At 43.2% G+C, this 15473-nt stretch overlaps 1 protein-coding gene across 5 annotated transcripts in view; it reads left to right on the top strand.

Moving 5' to 3' along the window:
* Window positions 1-14855, top strand: part of LOC135098403 (uncharacterized) — a 64961-nt gene extending 50106 nt beyond the window's left edge. For all 5 annotated transcript variants that reach the window (XM_064000734.1, XM_064000736.1, XM_064000732.1 and 2 more), the window contains exon 6: window positions 14473-14855. In XM_064000734.1, the coding sequence (XP_063856804.1) occupies window positions 14473-14571 (99 nt within the window). In that variant the 3' untranslated portion in view covers window positions 14572-14855. The remainder of the gene's footprint in view (window positions 1-14472) is intronic.
* Window positions 14856-15473: the final 618 nt, after the last annotated feature.

The raw sequence follows: 15473 nt of genomic DNA, 5'->3' as shown, positions 1-15473 counted from the left end.
ATATATATATATATATATATATATATATATATATATATATATATATATATATATATATATATATATATATATATATTTTTATATATATATATATATATATATATTTATATATATGTATATATATATATATATATATATATATATATATATATATATATATATATATTATATATATATATATATATATATATATATATATATATATATATATATATATATATATATATATATATACGAGGGATACACCAGACTTTCTTCATTTAGTGCAACGTTTGACCTTGACAGAAGGCATCATGAGACACTGCATGACGTGGCGATGTTGTGAAGTCCACACTGTGTAACAAGCAAGCCAGCAAGAAATGACTAGAAGATAAAATCAATTTATTTCAAATAACAAAGCTGCTCCAAAGATAAAGAAAAATAATATAAATAATAATTTAATAGAATTATCAAATATACGAATACTTCGATTTTTTTTTTTAGAAAATCGTCTTTTGTTGTTATAAAAATTCTTTCTTTTACCGAATATTTAAATTTCTCAACCTTATCTGCTCCCTCCCAAACCCTCAACCTGTTCTTCTTCTTCTTCTTCTTCTTCTTCTTCTTCTTCTTCTTCTTCTTCTTCTTCCTCTTCTTCCTCCTCCTCCTCCTTCTCCTCCTTTTCCTTCTCCTTCTCCTTCTTTCTCCTCCTTTTCCTCCCCCTTCTCCTCCTCCTCCTCCTCCTTTTCTAATACAACCACTGCTGCTGCTGCTGCTGCTGCTACCACCGCCACCACCACCTTTTTCCTTCTACTTCTCCCTGGCATCCCCCACCCTTTGAACCCTCCAGTGCACATATGATTTTTTGTAGATTTTTCTATCCCTGCTGCGGCGGGAGAGTGTGCCGGGGTGCTGGTGACTTGAGCAAAGTTGAAAATGTGATGAAAAAAAGTGTACCTGTGAACCTGCAGCTTGTGAGAGAGAGAGAGAGAGAGAGAGAGAGAGAGAGAGAGAGAGAGAGAGAGAGAGAGAGAGAGAGAGAGAGAGAGAGAGAGAGAGAGAGAGAGAGAGAGAGAGAGAGAGAGAGAGAGAGACTACGTAATTAGTTTTGTAGTCCTGAATGTAACGGGAGCAAAGGGAACAAAAGCGGAATAAACATGAACAGTAGGAACACATAAGAAAAGGAGAAATTAGGATTACAAGGAGGAGGATGAGGAGCAAGTCAACGAAAGAAGAACATATAGGAATAAATAAGAATAAACAGGAAGAGCAGACACCAGGATTATGAAAAAGGATAAAAGAATGGGAAATACATATGAATAATAGGAATACATAGGAAGAGTATAACATAGGAAGAGTGGATACTAAGATTAGAAGATAAACAAAAAATAAATATATAAATAAGTGGCAATACATATGAGGGGCAGATATTAAGAAGAAAATTGGAATAAGTAGGAATACATGGACAGAGCAGGTGCCAAGATTAGAGGGAAAAGAGTGTGAAATACAGTGTGAAAGAATACGTAATAATACATATAAGGAGATTATGATACGAGGAGAAAAGAAAATTGTAGAAGAAAAATAAGGGGAATCTTGAAAGAAGAGAAGAAAAGAGGTTGGAAGAGAGAGAAAAAAAAAGGTTGAAATAACGATGATATATGAAGATAGGGAAAAATGAAAAAAAAAAAAAAAATGGGGATGAAAAAAAAAAATGGGGATGAAAAAAAAAAAGATGATTATACAGGAATGCATTAGAGATACATGAGAAGAACTGATACCATGACAGAAGAAGGGAGGGAATACATGATAATACATAAAACATATACATAAATCACAATGACGTAACAAAAGAGAGCGGATAATAAAAAAGAGAAAAAAAATATAGCAATACACAGAAAAAAAAAAAAAACCTTGACAAGAGGATGAAGAAAGATGAAGAAAAGGAAAATACATAGATACCTAGAAACACACATGCAAACAAGAAATACCATAGATATTTACTGAACTAAGAGATACTGACAAAAAAAAAAAAAAACAGTGAGAGGGAGAAAAGGACGGCGTACAGCACGGTGGAGGAGGAAGTGAAGGAGGAGGAAGGAGGAGGAGGAGGAGGGAGGAGGAGGAGGAGGAGGAGGAGGAGGAGGAGGAGGAGGAAGTAGTGGTGGTGGCGGGAAGGGGTGAGAGTAGTAGGAACTATGATAGGTCAAGAGATAAAGCAACACAAGACAAGGTAATATCCAGCGTACAATGGCATGAAAAGAAGCAACAATAAACTCGATTGCCAAGAGTAACAGTGAAAACGAAAGGGAGAGAAAGGTCGCATCTTTTTCCGTTGTGATATTGTGAATAACATATGCGTGCCTTATATTGTAAGTCACTGCTTACTGTTAAGAACACACTGCGCTATACAGGGAATAAATCATCGTCAACATCGGACACAGAAACCAGACAAAAAAATTTAAGTGTCAAAAAGCATAAGTAAAGCCAAAAAAAAATAAAAAATAAAAAATAAATAAATAAATAAATAAAAATAAAGAAATATATGAAAGTAAAAAAATAAATAAATAAAAAAAATAAAAAGAAGTCTGGTATTCTGAAACGCGTTGCTCTCTCATAAGGAATATTTTTTTAGTCATCATTAATATTAGTTTTTTTTTTTCAGTTTTTCCTCAATTAATGAAGCAAAAACCTTTTTTTTTTTTTTTACCACTGGAATCATGAAAACGTTCTTGAAAACTTTAACAACACCCAATGAAGATAAAATTAATCAAAATAAGACGAATGCTTTTCTCTCATCCCTCTCCCTTCCTTCCATCTCTCATTCTTCATCTCCCGCCCCTTCTTCCTTCCTCCCTCCCTCCTTCCCTTCCCCTCCCACGTCCCTCCCGCTTGCCTCCCTCCATCACGTTGCAGACCTTCATTCACTCAGAGTTAATCCATCACATCTACTCTCCTGCTTCTTCTCTTTTTCCCTCCTCCCCGTTCTCTCCTTCCATGTTTCCATTCATCCACCAAGCCACTCACGCCTCTATTCCTCCTTTCCTTGCTTCTCTCTTCCTCCTTGTAGTTCTGTAGAGTGTGGTCTACAGAGCTACAAGCATGCATCGCTCATTTACAAATAAAAATGATAAACAAAAACTACTTATTCCATTGCTAGGGAAGAATGAAAACTGCAAGACAAATTTTCCATTAAAGGAGAGAAAAAGGCGTGAAGAAAATATGATAAAAAGAAAAAAAGAGCTGAAATATTGCATGACTTATGTACGAATATGAGAGAAAATGCATAATCTATCAGAAAGAAGAAAAAAAAAGACTGTGATCTAACTTCGAATAAAGGAAGGAAACTCATCAATTCCGTTAATTGTCAAGTGTGAACAAAGAAAAAGGATGGCGAGTCCTGCGTGGGATCATGAAAGGCCCTTGATGTGCCGGGGACGTGAAGGACGCCCCCCACACGAAGGAAAGGAGCACAAGAACCCCGGAAAACCTCTATGGAAATTTTGGGAAAACTTTGGAGCCAGTCTGAAACAAATAAAAGTTATAGGGACTCACTAAGAGAGAGAGAGAGAGGAAACGAGCAGAAGGTGTTAGGAAGTCTGCGGAAAGTTAGTGGCGGGGATCCAGTGTAGAATAAAGATATCTATGGGGATTTTGGGCGTAGGCTCAGTCAGGGGGTATTTGGGGGAGAGTGTAGGGGAAATATACCAAAGTGTAATGAGCTTTGGGGAAAAGTTTACGAGGAGTTAAGGAAAGTTCAAGGGAAATCACAGAGTTTATGGGTCTTAGGGGAAGGTATTTAGTGGGAAGAGGAATTGCGAGGCTCAAGAGGGATGAAGAAGAGTACCACAGAGAGGAGGAGGCTGGAGGAGGCAAGACAAGAGAGAGAGGAAAACGATAGAATAATTGGGTGGAACATCGCGAGAAGAGAGAGAAAAAAAAAGTGGGCAGAAAAAATAAAAGAAAGAAAAAGTTTATTAGCGAATGATAAATAAAAATATGGAATAATGTAAAAGAAAACAAATGAACGTGAAAAAAAAGATGAAGAGAAGATGAAAAAAATAAGACAAAAACCTGAAGAGAAGAAAGGAAAGAGAAGGAGAAGACGGGAAGAAGATGGAAGAGGTTGAAGTAATGATAACGTGTGGGTTAATGTGTGGGTTAACGAGCTTCAAAGAGAGTGACACCAACACGGATAGCCTCCAACACGCTGCGGTCCAGGCATGACTCACGGATCACCTACTGGGAGGTCAGTGTGTTGAGGTTGTGAGTGTGTGTTGCCGCGTCAGGCTTTCTACCGCAGGGGTCTTGGCAAGAAGTGGGGCCACACAAGGAAATGAAATCACAAGCTAGGAAACTTTATGTTGAAATAATACAGCGGTCGTGACTGACTGTTGTGACTTCCTTGTCACTGTTTGTGTGCTTTGTGGCGGACAGGAGAGAGAGAGAGAGAGAGAGAGAGAGAGAGAGAGAGAGAGAGAGAGAGAGAGAGAGAGAGAGAGAGAGAGAGAGAGAGAGAGAGAGAGAGAGAGAGAGAGAGAGAGAGAGAGAGAGAGAGAGAGAATTTCTCGCTGTGCATTTAGCATGTGTGTGTGTGTTAGCATGTGTGTGTGTGTGTGTGTGTGTGTGTTTGTGTGTGTGTGTGTGTGTTATACTCGATATACTTCAACGTAACAATACATAATATTTTCCTTTAATTACTTTGAATGGCAAGTTATTTTCTTTTATACTTCCGTTCTCTACTACCACCACCACCACCTCCATCTTCCCCTCTCAGCTTCCATCCCACCTCAGCACGTATTTTCCCGCTCCCATTCAAGACGCACATGATAGATGGCACCCCCCTGCGCCGCGTCCTTGGTCCTCGCCAGCCTCGCACACTGACAGCCTCCAACATTACCTAATTCGGTGCAGAGACTGGCTGCGTTCAGGCCTTCCCTTCACTAGATATATGTGTTTATTGTTCATTCCTTACTAATCACAATAGTAGTCTCTAACTCACTCACTTCTGCTGACAATTATCGTACTTTATGCATTCGCCAACTGTTAGTCAGAATAAAAATATGACTACAGTGGATGATTAAACAGTCTACCCAGATCTACGACAATAACTTATTCTTGTCACTTATTTGGGTTCGAAGTAGTACATGACTAATGACACACACGCGCACGTACACACACACACACACACACACACACACACACACACACACACACACACACACACACACACACACACACACACACACACACACACACACACACACTGAAATTCCCTCCATACTTCTGCATTTCCTATTCCCTTGACATGAACTGTTTCAAAAGGGAGGTTTCAAGATACTTATTCTTAAATTTTGGATAACGCTTTTTTCCTATTCCAGAGTCCCCTCTTACATAACACACACACACACACACACACACACACACACACACACACACACACACACACACACACACACACCGACCTACTTAACAGCTAATCAGAAGGAAGACAACAAAACACAAACACACAGAACTTACGTGCTCATCATCATCTCATCTCCTTTCAATTCAATTTACACAAACTGAATATTCTTAAGCACTCTCATTTACATATGTCGCATTTTTTTTTCCGCTATCTCTTTTCCTTCCTCTACTGGCATCTCTAGGTATTCATTCCTTTCCTTGTACATAACACTCATTAAAATGGAGATCTCTGCAAAAGGGAAGAGGGTCAGAATGTGCTCCACTTTGGAAGTTAAGTAGTCAAAGAATTTCTTATAATCAGAGGAGTTAGGTGAGAGGTATACAGCACAGATAAATTTAGTATGAGAGTGACTCTGTAGTCGTAGCCAGATGGTGGAAAACTCGGAAGATTCAAGAGTGTGGGCACGAGAGCAGGTTAAGTCATTGCGCACATAAACGCAGCATCCAGCTTTGGATCGAAAATGAGGATAGAGAAAGTAGGAGGATAGAGGATAGAGAAGAGCCAGTAGGCTTATGGACCTGATGGGGTCCCTCCTATTGTTCTCCGAAACTGTGCCTCCGTGCTTGCACCTTGCCTAGTCAAACTCTTTCAGCTCTGTCTGTCAACATCTACCTTTCCTTCTTGCTGGAAGTTTGCCCACATTCAACCTGTTCCTAAAAAGGGTGACCGCTCTAATCCCTCAAACTACCGTCCTATTGCTTTAATTTCCTGCTTATCTAAAGTTTTTGAATCTATCCTCAACAGGAAGATTCTTAAACATCTATCACTTCACAACCTTCTATCTGATCGCCAGTATGGGTTCCGTCAAGGCCGCTCTACTGGTGATCTTCTGGCTTTGATTATTGATGATGCTTGTTTGCAATCACCACATATTGAGGCATTATTCATAAAAGTCTTAAAAACAATTAAATTTATAATTGGTATGGTATATAGACTCCCAACTCAACATTCACTGATTTTCTTGGGTCTATGGAAGAAATTTTACAAGTATTATCGAATTTAAAGATGAAATGTTATGTAATGGGGGATTCTAATGTCAATTTGTTACATATCAATGAAAATGCCACAACATACATTAACATGTTTCAATGTTACAGCTTCTCTCAAATAATTATAAAACCAACTAGAGTGACTGACAGGTCTGCCACTTTAATAGGTCACATTTGGACAAATGACATGCAAAATTATGTACACGTCCAGGGACAAAATATGGAGAAAATGGTTAATACTTTAAATCATCAATTAATTAAGGTATCTGACTGGATAACTAGCAACGTGTCTAAAACTTTCTAGATGGTGTCTTGTCTGACAACCGTAAATGAAGTTAATATTAATATAAAGATAAAACACAATTTCTTGAGTAAAGTTAATTGCATAAAATTTCTTTGCTTAATAATAGATGATAGATTAACATGAAAACAACACCTACATCAACTCTGTAGTAAATTGTCACAAATAACTGGTGTCTTGTACAAAATTACAAACAATATAACTGTCCAATGTCTGAAATTAATATATATGTCTACTGTTTATCCACATGTAATAAACTGTTCGGCAATTTCAGGGGGAGCTTTTAAAACACTCTTAGATGGGTTATTTGTTGCGCACAAAAAAATAACGAGAGTAATGTTTCATAGAAAAAAACGGTACGATCATACTAATCCTCTATTTTGTGAACACAACCTTTTGAAAGTCCCCGATATAATATTCTTGCAAACTTGTATATTTCTTTTCAAATCAATTTACATATATCCCAATAATACATCTTATAAATTACTATCCAATAATATTAATAACAATAGAAGGCCAGATGACCTCAAACTTCCTCTCTGTAGGACTGTCCACGAACAGAGAAGTGTGAGTGTGCGCGGCGTCAGGGAGTGGAACAGCCTCCCGCACGATATTAAATCACTAACCTCTATCAATTTGTTTAAAAGCAAAGTGAAATGTTTCTTACTTCTAAACTATGAATGTTAACCATAGCAATGTCTGTGAATCATGTGCTGTTATGTGTTGATACACAGACACACATGTCAGGTGTGCACATCTTGTGGACGTGTGTATGTACATCACCAACAATGATATCATTAATAGAAAACTTTGGCTAATATAACATATGTTACGGCAAAGTATGTATGTAACCATGCATACATTTGTTATGTATGTATGTGAGTATGTGTATGTATGTGCACAGGTTTGTATGTGGCCATGTGTGTGTGTGTGTGTGTGTGTGTGTGTGTGTGTGTGTGTGTGTGTGTGTGTGTGTGTGTGTGTGTGTGTGTGTGTGTGTGTGTGTGTGTGTGTGTGTGTGTGTGTGTGTGTGCGTGTATTGTGTGGCCGCATGTATGCATCATGCTGTACGTATGTTCGCATACAGGTTGCATATGTGTGAGTGTGTGTGTCTGTGCATGTACATATGAATGTGTGTATGTATGCAGTTATATGTTGTGGTATGTATGTTTGTGGGTATCTATGTAAGTGTGTCTACCTGTGTTTGTGTTCGCCAAGTTCACGTATGTGAACATATATGTGGCACAGTATAGCATACTATACACTCCATCACTCATTATTGTGTCATGTGCTGCAAACAACAAAACAAGTAGTCTATTATTACCTCTATCATGTGCAAAATGGCGGCTCAAATAGGAACAAGTCAGGGTGTAAACATTTGCGCTACTTGTGTCATTCTTTATTCAGGTCTGTATAAAAGCTTCGGCTTGATGGACCTGGCCTTACGTATTGAACTGTGTATGAAATGCAGAAATGCATTAATGTTACAAAAGGCAAACAAAATATATCAATCAATCAATATCAATCAACCTCTCTCTCTCTCTCTCTCTCTCTCTCTCTCTCTCTCTCTCTCTCTCTCTCTCTCTCTCTCTCTCTCTCTCTCTCTCTCTCAGGCGGTCTGTTCACCATCATCCTACTTTTCGCCACTCAGCCAAAACTGAACCAAGGTACATTTTTAATTTCATGAGAACTAGGATGGGAGGAAAAAGCAGTCGACTGTCAGTGGAGGCACGGCTGAGCCTCCTGGGCGAGTGTGGCGTGGACGCCGTGAGGCTGTCCCGCCCCCGCTCGGGGGGCTGCTGTGGGAGGGGGAGGCGCTCTCTGGCCTCCTTTACCTTCCGGCAAGGGGCCGAGGGGGGGGCGAAGCCCCTCGTGTCGGATCAGGCGGCCAGCCTGAATATGGACAAGCTGGCCGCCTTGGACCAGGAGACACCCATCAGGGTGCACTGCCTGGCAGGAGGCGCAACAGTCTTCTGTCAGGACCTGCCCCTGAGGGACCTCCTGGCCGGACTGAAGTACACTACGGCGGGGCGTCACGCCGTTTTGTACTTCAGCCTGGCCGGAGGTCTGGGTGTCCACGGGGGGCAGGGGCAGGGCTGCCCCGTGCTCTTTTGCAACAGCAAGAGAGTGGGCAGCCGCCCCAAGCCCCCCCAAGAGGACCAGGCTGTCCGCGTCCCAGAGGCGGGGCAGGAGGCCGGCCCCGCCCCAGAGGCTGGCCAGGTGGTGGTGGCCAGCCCGGGGCACGAGGCCGGCCACGCCCCTGAGGCTGGCCAGGTGGTGGCGGCCAGCCCAGGGCACGAGGCCTGCCCCGCCCCAGAGGCTGGCCAGGTGGTGGCGGCCAGCCTGGGACACGAGGTCGGCCCCTCCCCTGAGGCTGGCCAGGTGGTGGCGGCCAGCCCGGGGAAGGAGGCCGGACCCGCCCCTGAGGCTGGCCAGGTGGTGGCGGCCAGCCCGGGAAAGGATAGCCTGGGCCTGTGGGTCTCGGCCCCCAGCCCGGAGGAGGGGCAAAAGGAGGCCAGGAGCGCCACGACCCCCGCGGAGGACGAGGGAGCGGGGCTCGTCCTCCGAGGAGTGGGGAAGGGAGTGGTGGCCCCTTCCCCCCCACCACAGCGCCAACTCCCCCAGCCAGGGAAGGCTCGCCAGGGGAGGGGCAGGGCTGGAAGCAGGTTGTCCCACGGCCTGTGGGACAACCTGCTCGCCATTGCACAGACCCTGTCCCTCACCCTGGTGGTGTACTCCGCCCTGCTGGAGTACTTCCCTGACTGAGGGGGGGCAGCCGGCCCCACAGGGCAGTCGGCTGCCCGGGGAGGGGGGAGGGGGGAGGGGGGAGGGGATAGGTTAGGTGGGAGGGGGGAGGGGGGAGGGGGGAGGGGGATAGGATAGGTGGGAGGGGGGAGGGGGGAGGGAAGACAGCCGGGAGGGGGGAGGGAGTGCTGTCTTGGGAGGGGGGAGGGGGGAAAGGGGTAGGTTAGGTTAGAATAGGTTAGGTTAGGTTAGGTTAGGTTAGGTTAGGTTAGGGTAGGTTAGGTTAGGTTAGATTAGGTTAGGGTAGTTTAGGTTAGGTTAGGTTAGGTTAGGGTAGGTTAGGGTAGGGTAGGGTAGGGTAGGTTAGGTTAGGTTAGGTTAGGTTAGATTAGGTTAGGTTAGGTTAGGTTAGATTAGGTTAGGGTAGGTTAGGTTAGTTTAGGTTAGGTTAGGTTAGGTTAGATTAGGTTAGGGTAGGTTAGGGTAGGGTAGGGTAGGGTAGGGTAGGGTAGGTTAGGTTAGGTTAGGTTAGGTTAGGTTAGGTTAGGTTAGGTTAGGTTAGGTTAGGTTAGGTTAGATTAGATTAGGTTAGGTTAGGTTAGGTTAGATTAGGTTAGGTTAGGTTAGGTTAGATTAGATTAAGATAGGTTAGGTTAGGTTAGGTTAGATTAAGCTATCAGGACAAGTAAATAACAACACCGCCGTGTGCGGCGGCCATCATGTGAGCAATGCACGTATTTTCGTGACCACCTGCTGCCTTGGCAGAGACAGAGCGAGAGAGAGGGAATCACGTTTTTTGCATGGCCAGTTTTCCTTTGTTTCTTCTTCGCATATTTTATTATTCGCATATTTATTACCAAATTACTCGAGAATGAGCCTTATTGGAAGCTAAGGGAAAATAAACTGAATGATCGAAGTATGGGAACATTAATATAGTTACTTGAAAATGTACCTTATGGAAAGTATAGGAAAATTAACCGTATGATCGAAGTAGGGGAAAATAAATAAAGCTACCCGAAAAACAACCTTATTGAAAGTTATAGGAAAATAAACCGTATGATCGAAGTATTGGAAAATAAACCTTATAGCAAAGGAAGTGGGAGCAAAACGTCTCTCTCTCTCCTTCAATTAGAGAGAGAGAGAGAGAGAGAGAGAGAGAGAGAGAGAGAGAGAGAGAGAGAGAGCGAGAGAGAGAGAGAGAGAGAGAGAGAGAGAGAGAGAGAGAGAGAGAGAGAGAGAGAGAGAGAGAGAGAGAGAGAGAGAGAGAGAGAGAGAGAGAGAGAGAGAGAGAGAGAGAGAGAGAGAGAGAGAGAGAGAGAGAGAGAGAGCGCATACCTTGATTTATGCCTCGTTAGTCAGGTGATTTGATGCATCTCTATTCTGTCCACCTCCCTAATCTCCATCTCTCTCTCTCTCTCTCTCTCTCTCTCTCTCTCTCTCTCTCTCTCTCTCTCTCTCTCTCTCTCTCTTAGTGTTGGGGTAAAGTTAAAAGCAAAGACGGCAGGCGGCATCCCTCTTCATCTCCCTCACCTGATTAATGCTAATTGGACCTTAACTTAAACTCGCGGCCAGGTGTACTCTGACCAAGAGATAAGCTCACTACTCAAAAAAAATCCTCCCCACCTTCTCCTCCTCCTCCTCCTCCTCCTCCCCACGCCCCTCCCCTCACTCATTACCATCCTTCAGCGGCCTGGAATGCGCGCACCTAAATCAGCGTGAGTGGACATCGGTGGGCTGCGGGGAAAGTTGCTAGAGGCTTGCTGCAGGAGGGCGGAAGGGATGAGGGGCGCGGGGTAGTGGTGAGAAAGAAAGGAGTGTAGGCATGATGAGTTTGCTTGGAAAATTGTGAAAAGAAAGAAAGGAATACGGATAATGAAATATTAGTTAAAACAAAAATAGAAAAAAAATGAATAAAAAGGTACAAGGATGAAAAATAACGAAATCTGAAAAAAAAGGAAGCAAATGTGGAAAAATGGAATAGCACTGTGAGTGAAGCATGACAGTGATTCCCCGCGTGGTAATTCGCATTAATTAGTGGAAGGTGTTACACAATTCTGTCTAAAACACGTCTGCTTGGAAAAAATACATATTCTCTCTCTCTCTCTCTCTCTCTCTCTCTCTCTCTCTCTCTCTCTCTCTCTCTCTCTCTCTCTCTCTCTCTCTCTCTCTCTCTCTCTCTCTCTCTCTCTCTCTCTCTCTCTCTCTCTCTCTCTCTCTCTCTCTCTCTCTCTCTCCTGCGTGGCCAGATAAGCTGTAGCCAGTATCACTTTACTAAAACACTTGTTACGCAGCCTGGAATGTTCAGGAGCTCATCACGAGGCAACACAACTAGCGAGGCAAGGAGAGAGGCAAGGACGGACAGACCAGACGGACGGACGAACGGAGGGAGGGAGGGAGGGAGGGAGGGAGTCTGGTGTGTAATAGGCTGATGTACTATTCATGCCTAGACGCTCGGGGACTGCTCCTGCTGTTGCCGTGAAATTCTCCGCCACACCAATATTATTACCCCAATATGACCCCCTTCAATTATGTTGTTGTTGTTATTGTTGTTGTTCTGTGTGTGTGTGTGTGTGTGTGTGTGTGTGTGTGTGTGTGTGTGTGTGTGTGTGTGTGTGTGTGTGTGTGTGTGTGTGTGTGTGTGTTTCATAACAATTTGACATGGCAGGATGCAAAACGTTTCTCAGTAATGAGCGTGTTCACATCCTTCTTCCCGCCACGAAAAAAATAGAACACCTAAGACGCCACGGCAGTGAGAGAGAGAGAGAGAGAGAGAGAGAGAGAGAGAGAGAGAGAGAGAGAGAGAGAGAGAGAGAGAGAGAGAGAGAGAGAGAGAGAGAGAGAGAGAGCACTTCTACGTTCTCATGTCGTCATGTTGCACAAGTTATTCAAGAGTGGCATTCACTAATTCACCAGCACGACCTGTCAGTACACCGAGCACACGCTTCCTGGAAAATGCTGCAAATCCTTCCCATGATACTACGTGTTTATGAAAAGCAATGCTTCTCATCAGCAGCAGCCCCTTGCTTTCAGATTCATGGGGTGAGTTTGCATTAACTGCTTCTCCCGAGCGGACGTGTTTCCATTACTTCATATCTAACTCAAGCAGTCTCCACCAATATGTTAACACTTTGCCTAATTTGTGGTTCATGTTCCTTCATTACTTTCATCGAGCAACTGTCGCCACACAGTGAAATGCTCTCGTCGTTAAATGCAAGGTTTTCATTACATTTCACATTATTCTAACCTTTAACAGAGAGAGAGAGAGAGAGAGAGAGAGAGAGAGAGAGAGAGAGAGAGAGAGAGAGAGAGAGAGAGAGAGAGAGAGAGAGAGAGAGAATGATGAAGCGAATAGCTTTGCCTTGAGCTTGTTCAACACTGCCGCGTGGCTGGCTGGCTGTGTTGTGTGATCCGTGTATGTATTAGCGCGTCTGGCGCGACACGTTTCGCTTATATACTAGTTTATAGCCGTGCCTGTGACTGCAGGAGGTCCACGCCACACGCCGTGTTCGTTTGTATATGAAACTGCAATGGTTTAGTTTTTACGAGCACATCAAAGAGCCGCACGTCTCATTAAGTGTTTTTACAGCGGACCGCTTGCAAGGGAGGATTGCTTGTTTACAGCAAGTAATTTAATTAAAGATTCATGTTATACCTTCACTGTTTTAATTAAATCATGGTCATAAGAGTTGAGGGTAATGAGCAGCATGTACGTAGCTCTTTGTGTGACGCTCGGTGAGACATGCAACACTGTCTGTCTGTCGGTCTGTCTGTCTGTCGGTAGTGGGAGTTAACACGATACTTGGGAACACTGCGCCGACTCCTTAAGCAGTCAAGGCCTAAGTGAAACACGGGATTCATTGTCCGAAGCACCAACGACACGAGATGGCAACCCAAACACACACACACACACACACACACGTGGTAATGGCTCTCCCGCCCACCTCATCTCAGCAAATGTTTGTTGGCAGTTTTCCACATTAATAGGCCGCAATTTTCCTTAAGTAAAGTCGTCTTGGTCTCGTTCGGAGTAAATTACCATCATCACAGTAGTTTGTAGTTTATTTTTTCATCCAACACTCTCAGACTTCCCCACACGTCATATTGGCAATTCTCTCCTTCCCCCACCATTCTCTCTCTCTCTCTCTCTCTCCGTCAACCACAACGTGCACACCTTCCCTCCTCTCCTCACCTCAGACTCTGTTGACTGATAACTAACGTGCTTAATTTCCCATTGGTTTGTACCGGAACTCCGCCAGTCCCTACGCACCACAGATGACAACTCTGCTAACGCCTGTCAGCCTCCAGTGATCCCTCGTTACAAACTTTTCTGGACCCTGACCGGAGGAGGCAATGAGTGTTGTTCTGTCTGCCTGCCTGGCCGTGAATAGGCTGCTGAGCTGCCCGCTAGGTATCCTTACAGACCTCAGACCTTGCCGTATTGCTCGAAATTAAACCAAGTACTGCTAGTTAATTCAGACGGGTCGCAATTACTATGGACTCGCGGAAGACCAAAGCTTTTCCGCTCGAATCAAGGTCTTAACGAAGGCGATGAAACACCTCCACCGAACCCAAGTGAAGGCGAGCAGACGGAGTGGCGGGCAGGAGTGGTGGGTCAGTGGCTTCTTACCTTGACCTCCGTGAACACAGGTGACGGCACACTTACCTGCAAAGAAAAGGGATTATCAGCACGGTTGTTATATTCTACCTGAGTACAGCCTTACTGTATTTTTTTTTATGTGTGCATATTTGTTACATTAAGAGTGTCGAGCTGATGACGAGCCAGCTTTGACTTAAATAAAGCGTAGAAATTGCAGTGAAAGGAATATGAAAAGTAACAAGTTAGACTACGGAAAGTAACAAATAAAGATCAAGGAACGTTTGTCCGCCATTCTTCCTTTCCATCATCACATCCACCCTTTCAAAAAATAGCATTATAAAAGCCATACTATAACTTTTTTCCTCCCGTCAAATAAAGTCGCCATTTCCTATTTCAGTGGAGAGCCTGTGAGCTGCAAACACCACAACTTCACGGCGCCTTTGTCCCCCCTCGCCTGGCTGGTTGTCTTGCATCTCTCCGACACTCCAATTCGTGACTCAGCCTCCACTCGTCCGTGAATCCCCGATGCACCCTCACCACCACTACCTTTATCATCACCGCCCCTTCAATAGATTGGCTTCTGAGGGCAGCTCCATTGTCCCTAACCCCTCTCTGTCCGGATTACGTTGCGTCTATTTTTGTTTGTAATGATTTATTTCTATGTGTTTGTTCTGTCATTGTCTTCCTTCACACACACATACACACTCTCTCTCTCTCTCTCTCTCTCTCTCTCTCTCTCTCTCTCTCTCTCTCTCTCTCTCTCTCTATATATATATATATATATATATATATATATATATATATATATATATATATATATATATATATATATATATATATATATATATATATATATATATATATATATATATATATATATATATATATATATATATATATATATATATATATATATATATATATATATATATGTCCTCCACTCCCTCAATCCCTCCCTTTTCCTCGCAGCCAAAAGGTCAATGGCATCAAGGCAAATCTAATCTTCATGTTTTGAGTTGCGGAACCTTTCAAAACCATTACTGGTGAGGCAGAGAGAGAGAGAGAGAGAGAGAGAGAGAGAGAGAGAGAGAGAGAGAGAGAGAGAGAGAGAGAGAGAGAGAGAGAGAGAGAGAGATGCGACAGGAAACAAAAAAGTAAATAAAAAAAATGAATAAATAAAAAGATATATTAATTTTAGGTCCACTTCTGTAAACATGGCGGGGCACGACACCTGAGGCGGCGTGCTAAATGGTATATATTCTGACATTTGTTTTGTCCATTTGTTTCTGTCTCATTAGGCCGCTAATGACACGCCGGTACTGAGGAGGAGGGGCGGGAGAGGGTGCGGGAGCTCAGGGAGAGAGGGGAAGGAAGGGAGGGAGGTTCACTTATTACGCT

The sequence above is a fragment of the Scylla paramamosain genome, unplaced genomic scaffold (genome assembly GCF_035594125.1).
Source record: "Scylla paramamosain isolate STU-SP2022 unplaced genomic scaffold, ASM3559412v1 Contig60, whole genome shotgun sequence".
NCBI lineage: Eukaryota > Metazoa > Arthropoda > Malacostraca > Decapoda > Portunidae > Scylla > Scylla paramamosain.
This window is presented reverse-complemented; position numbering and strand designations above follow the sequence as displayed.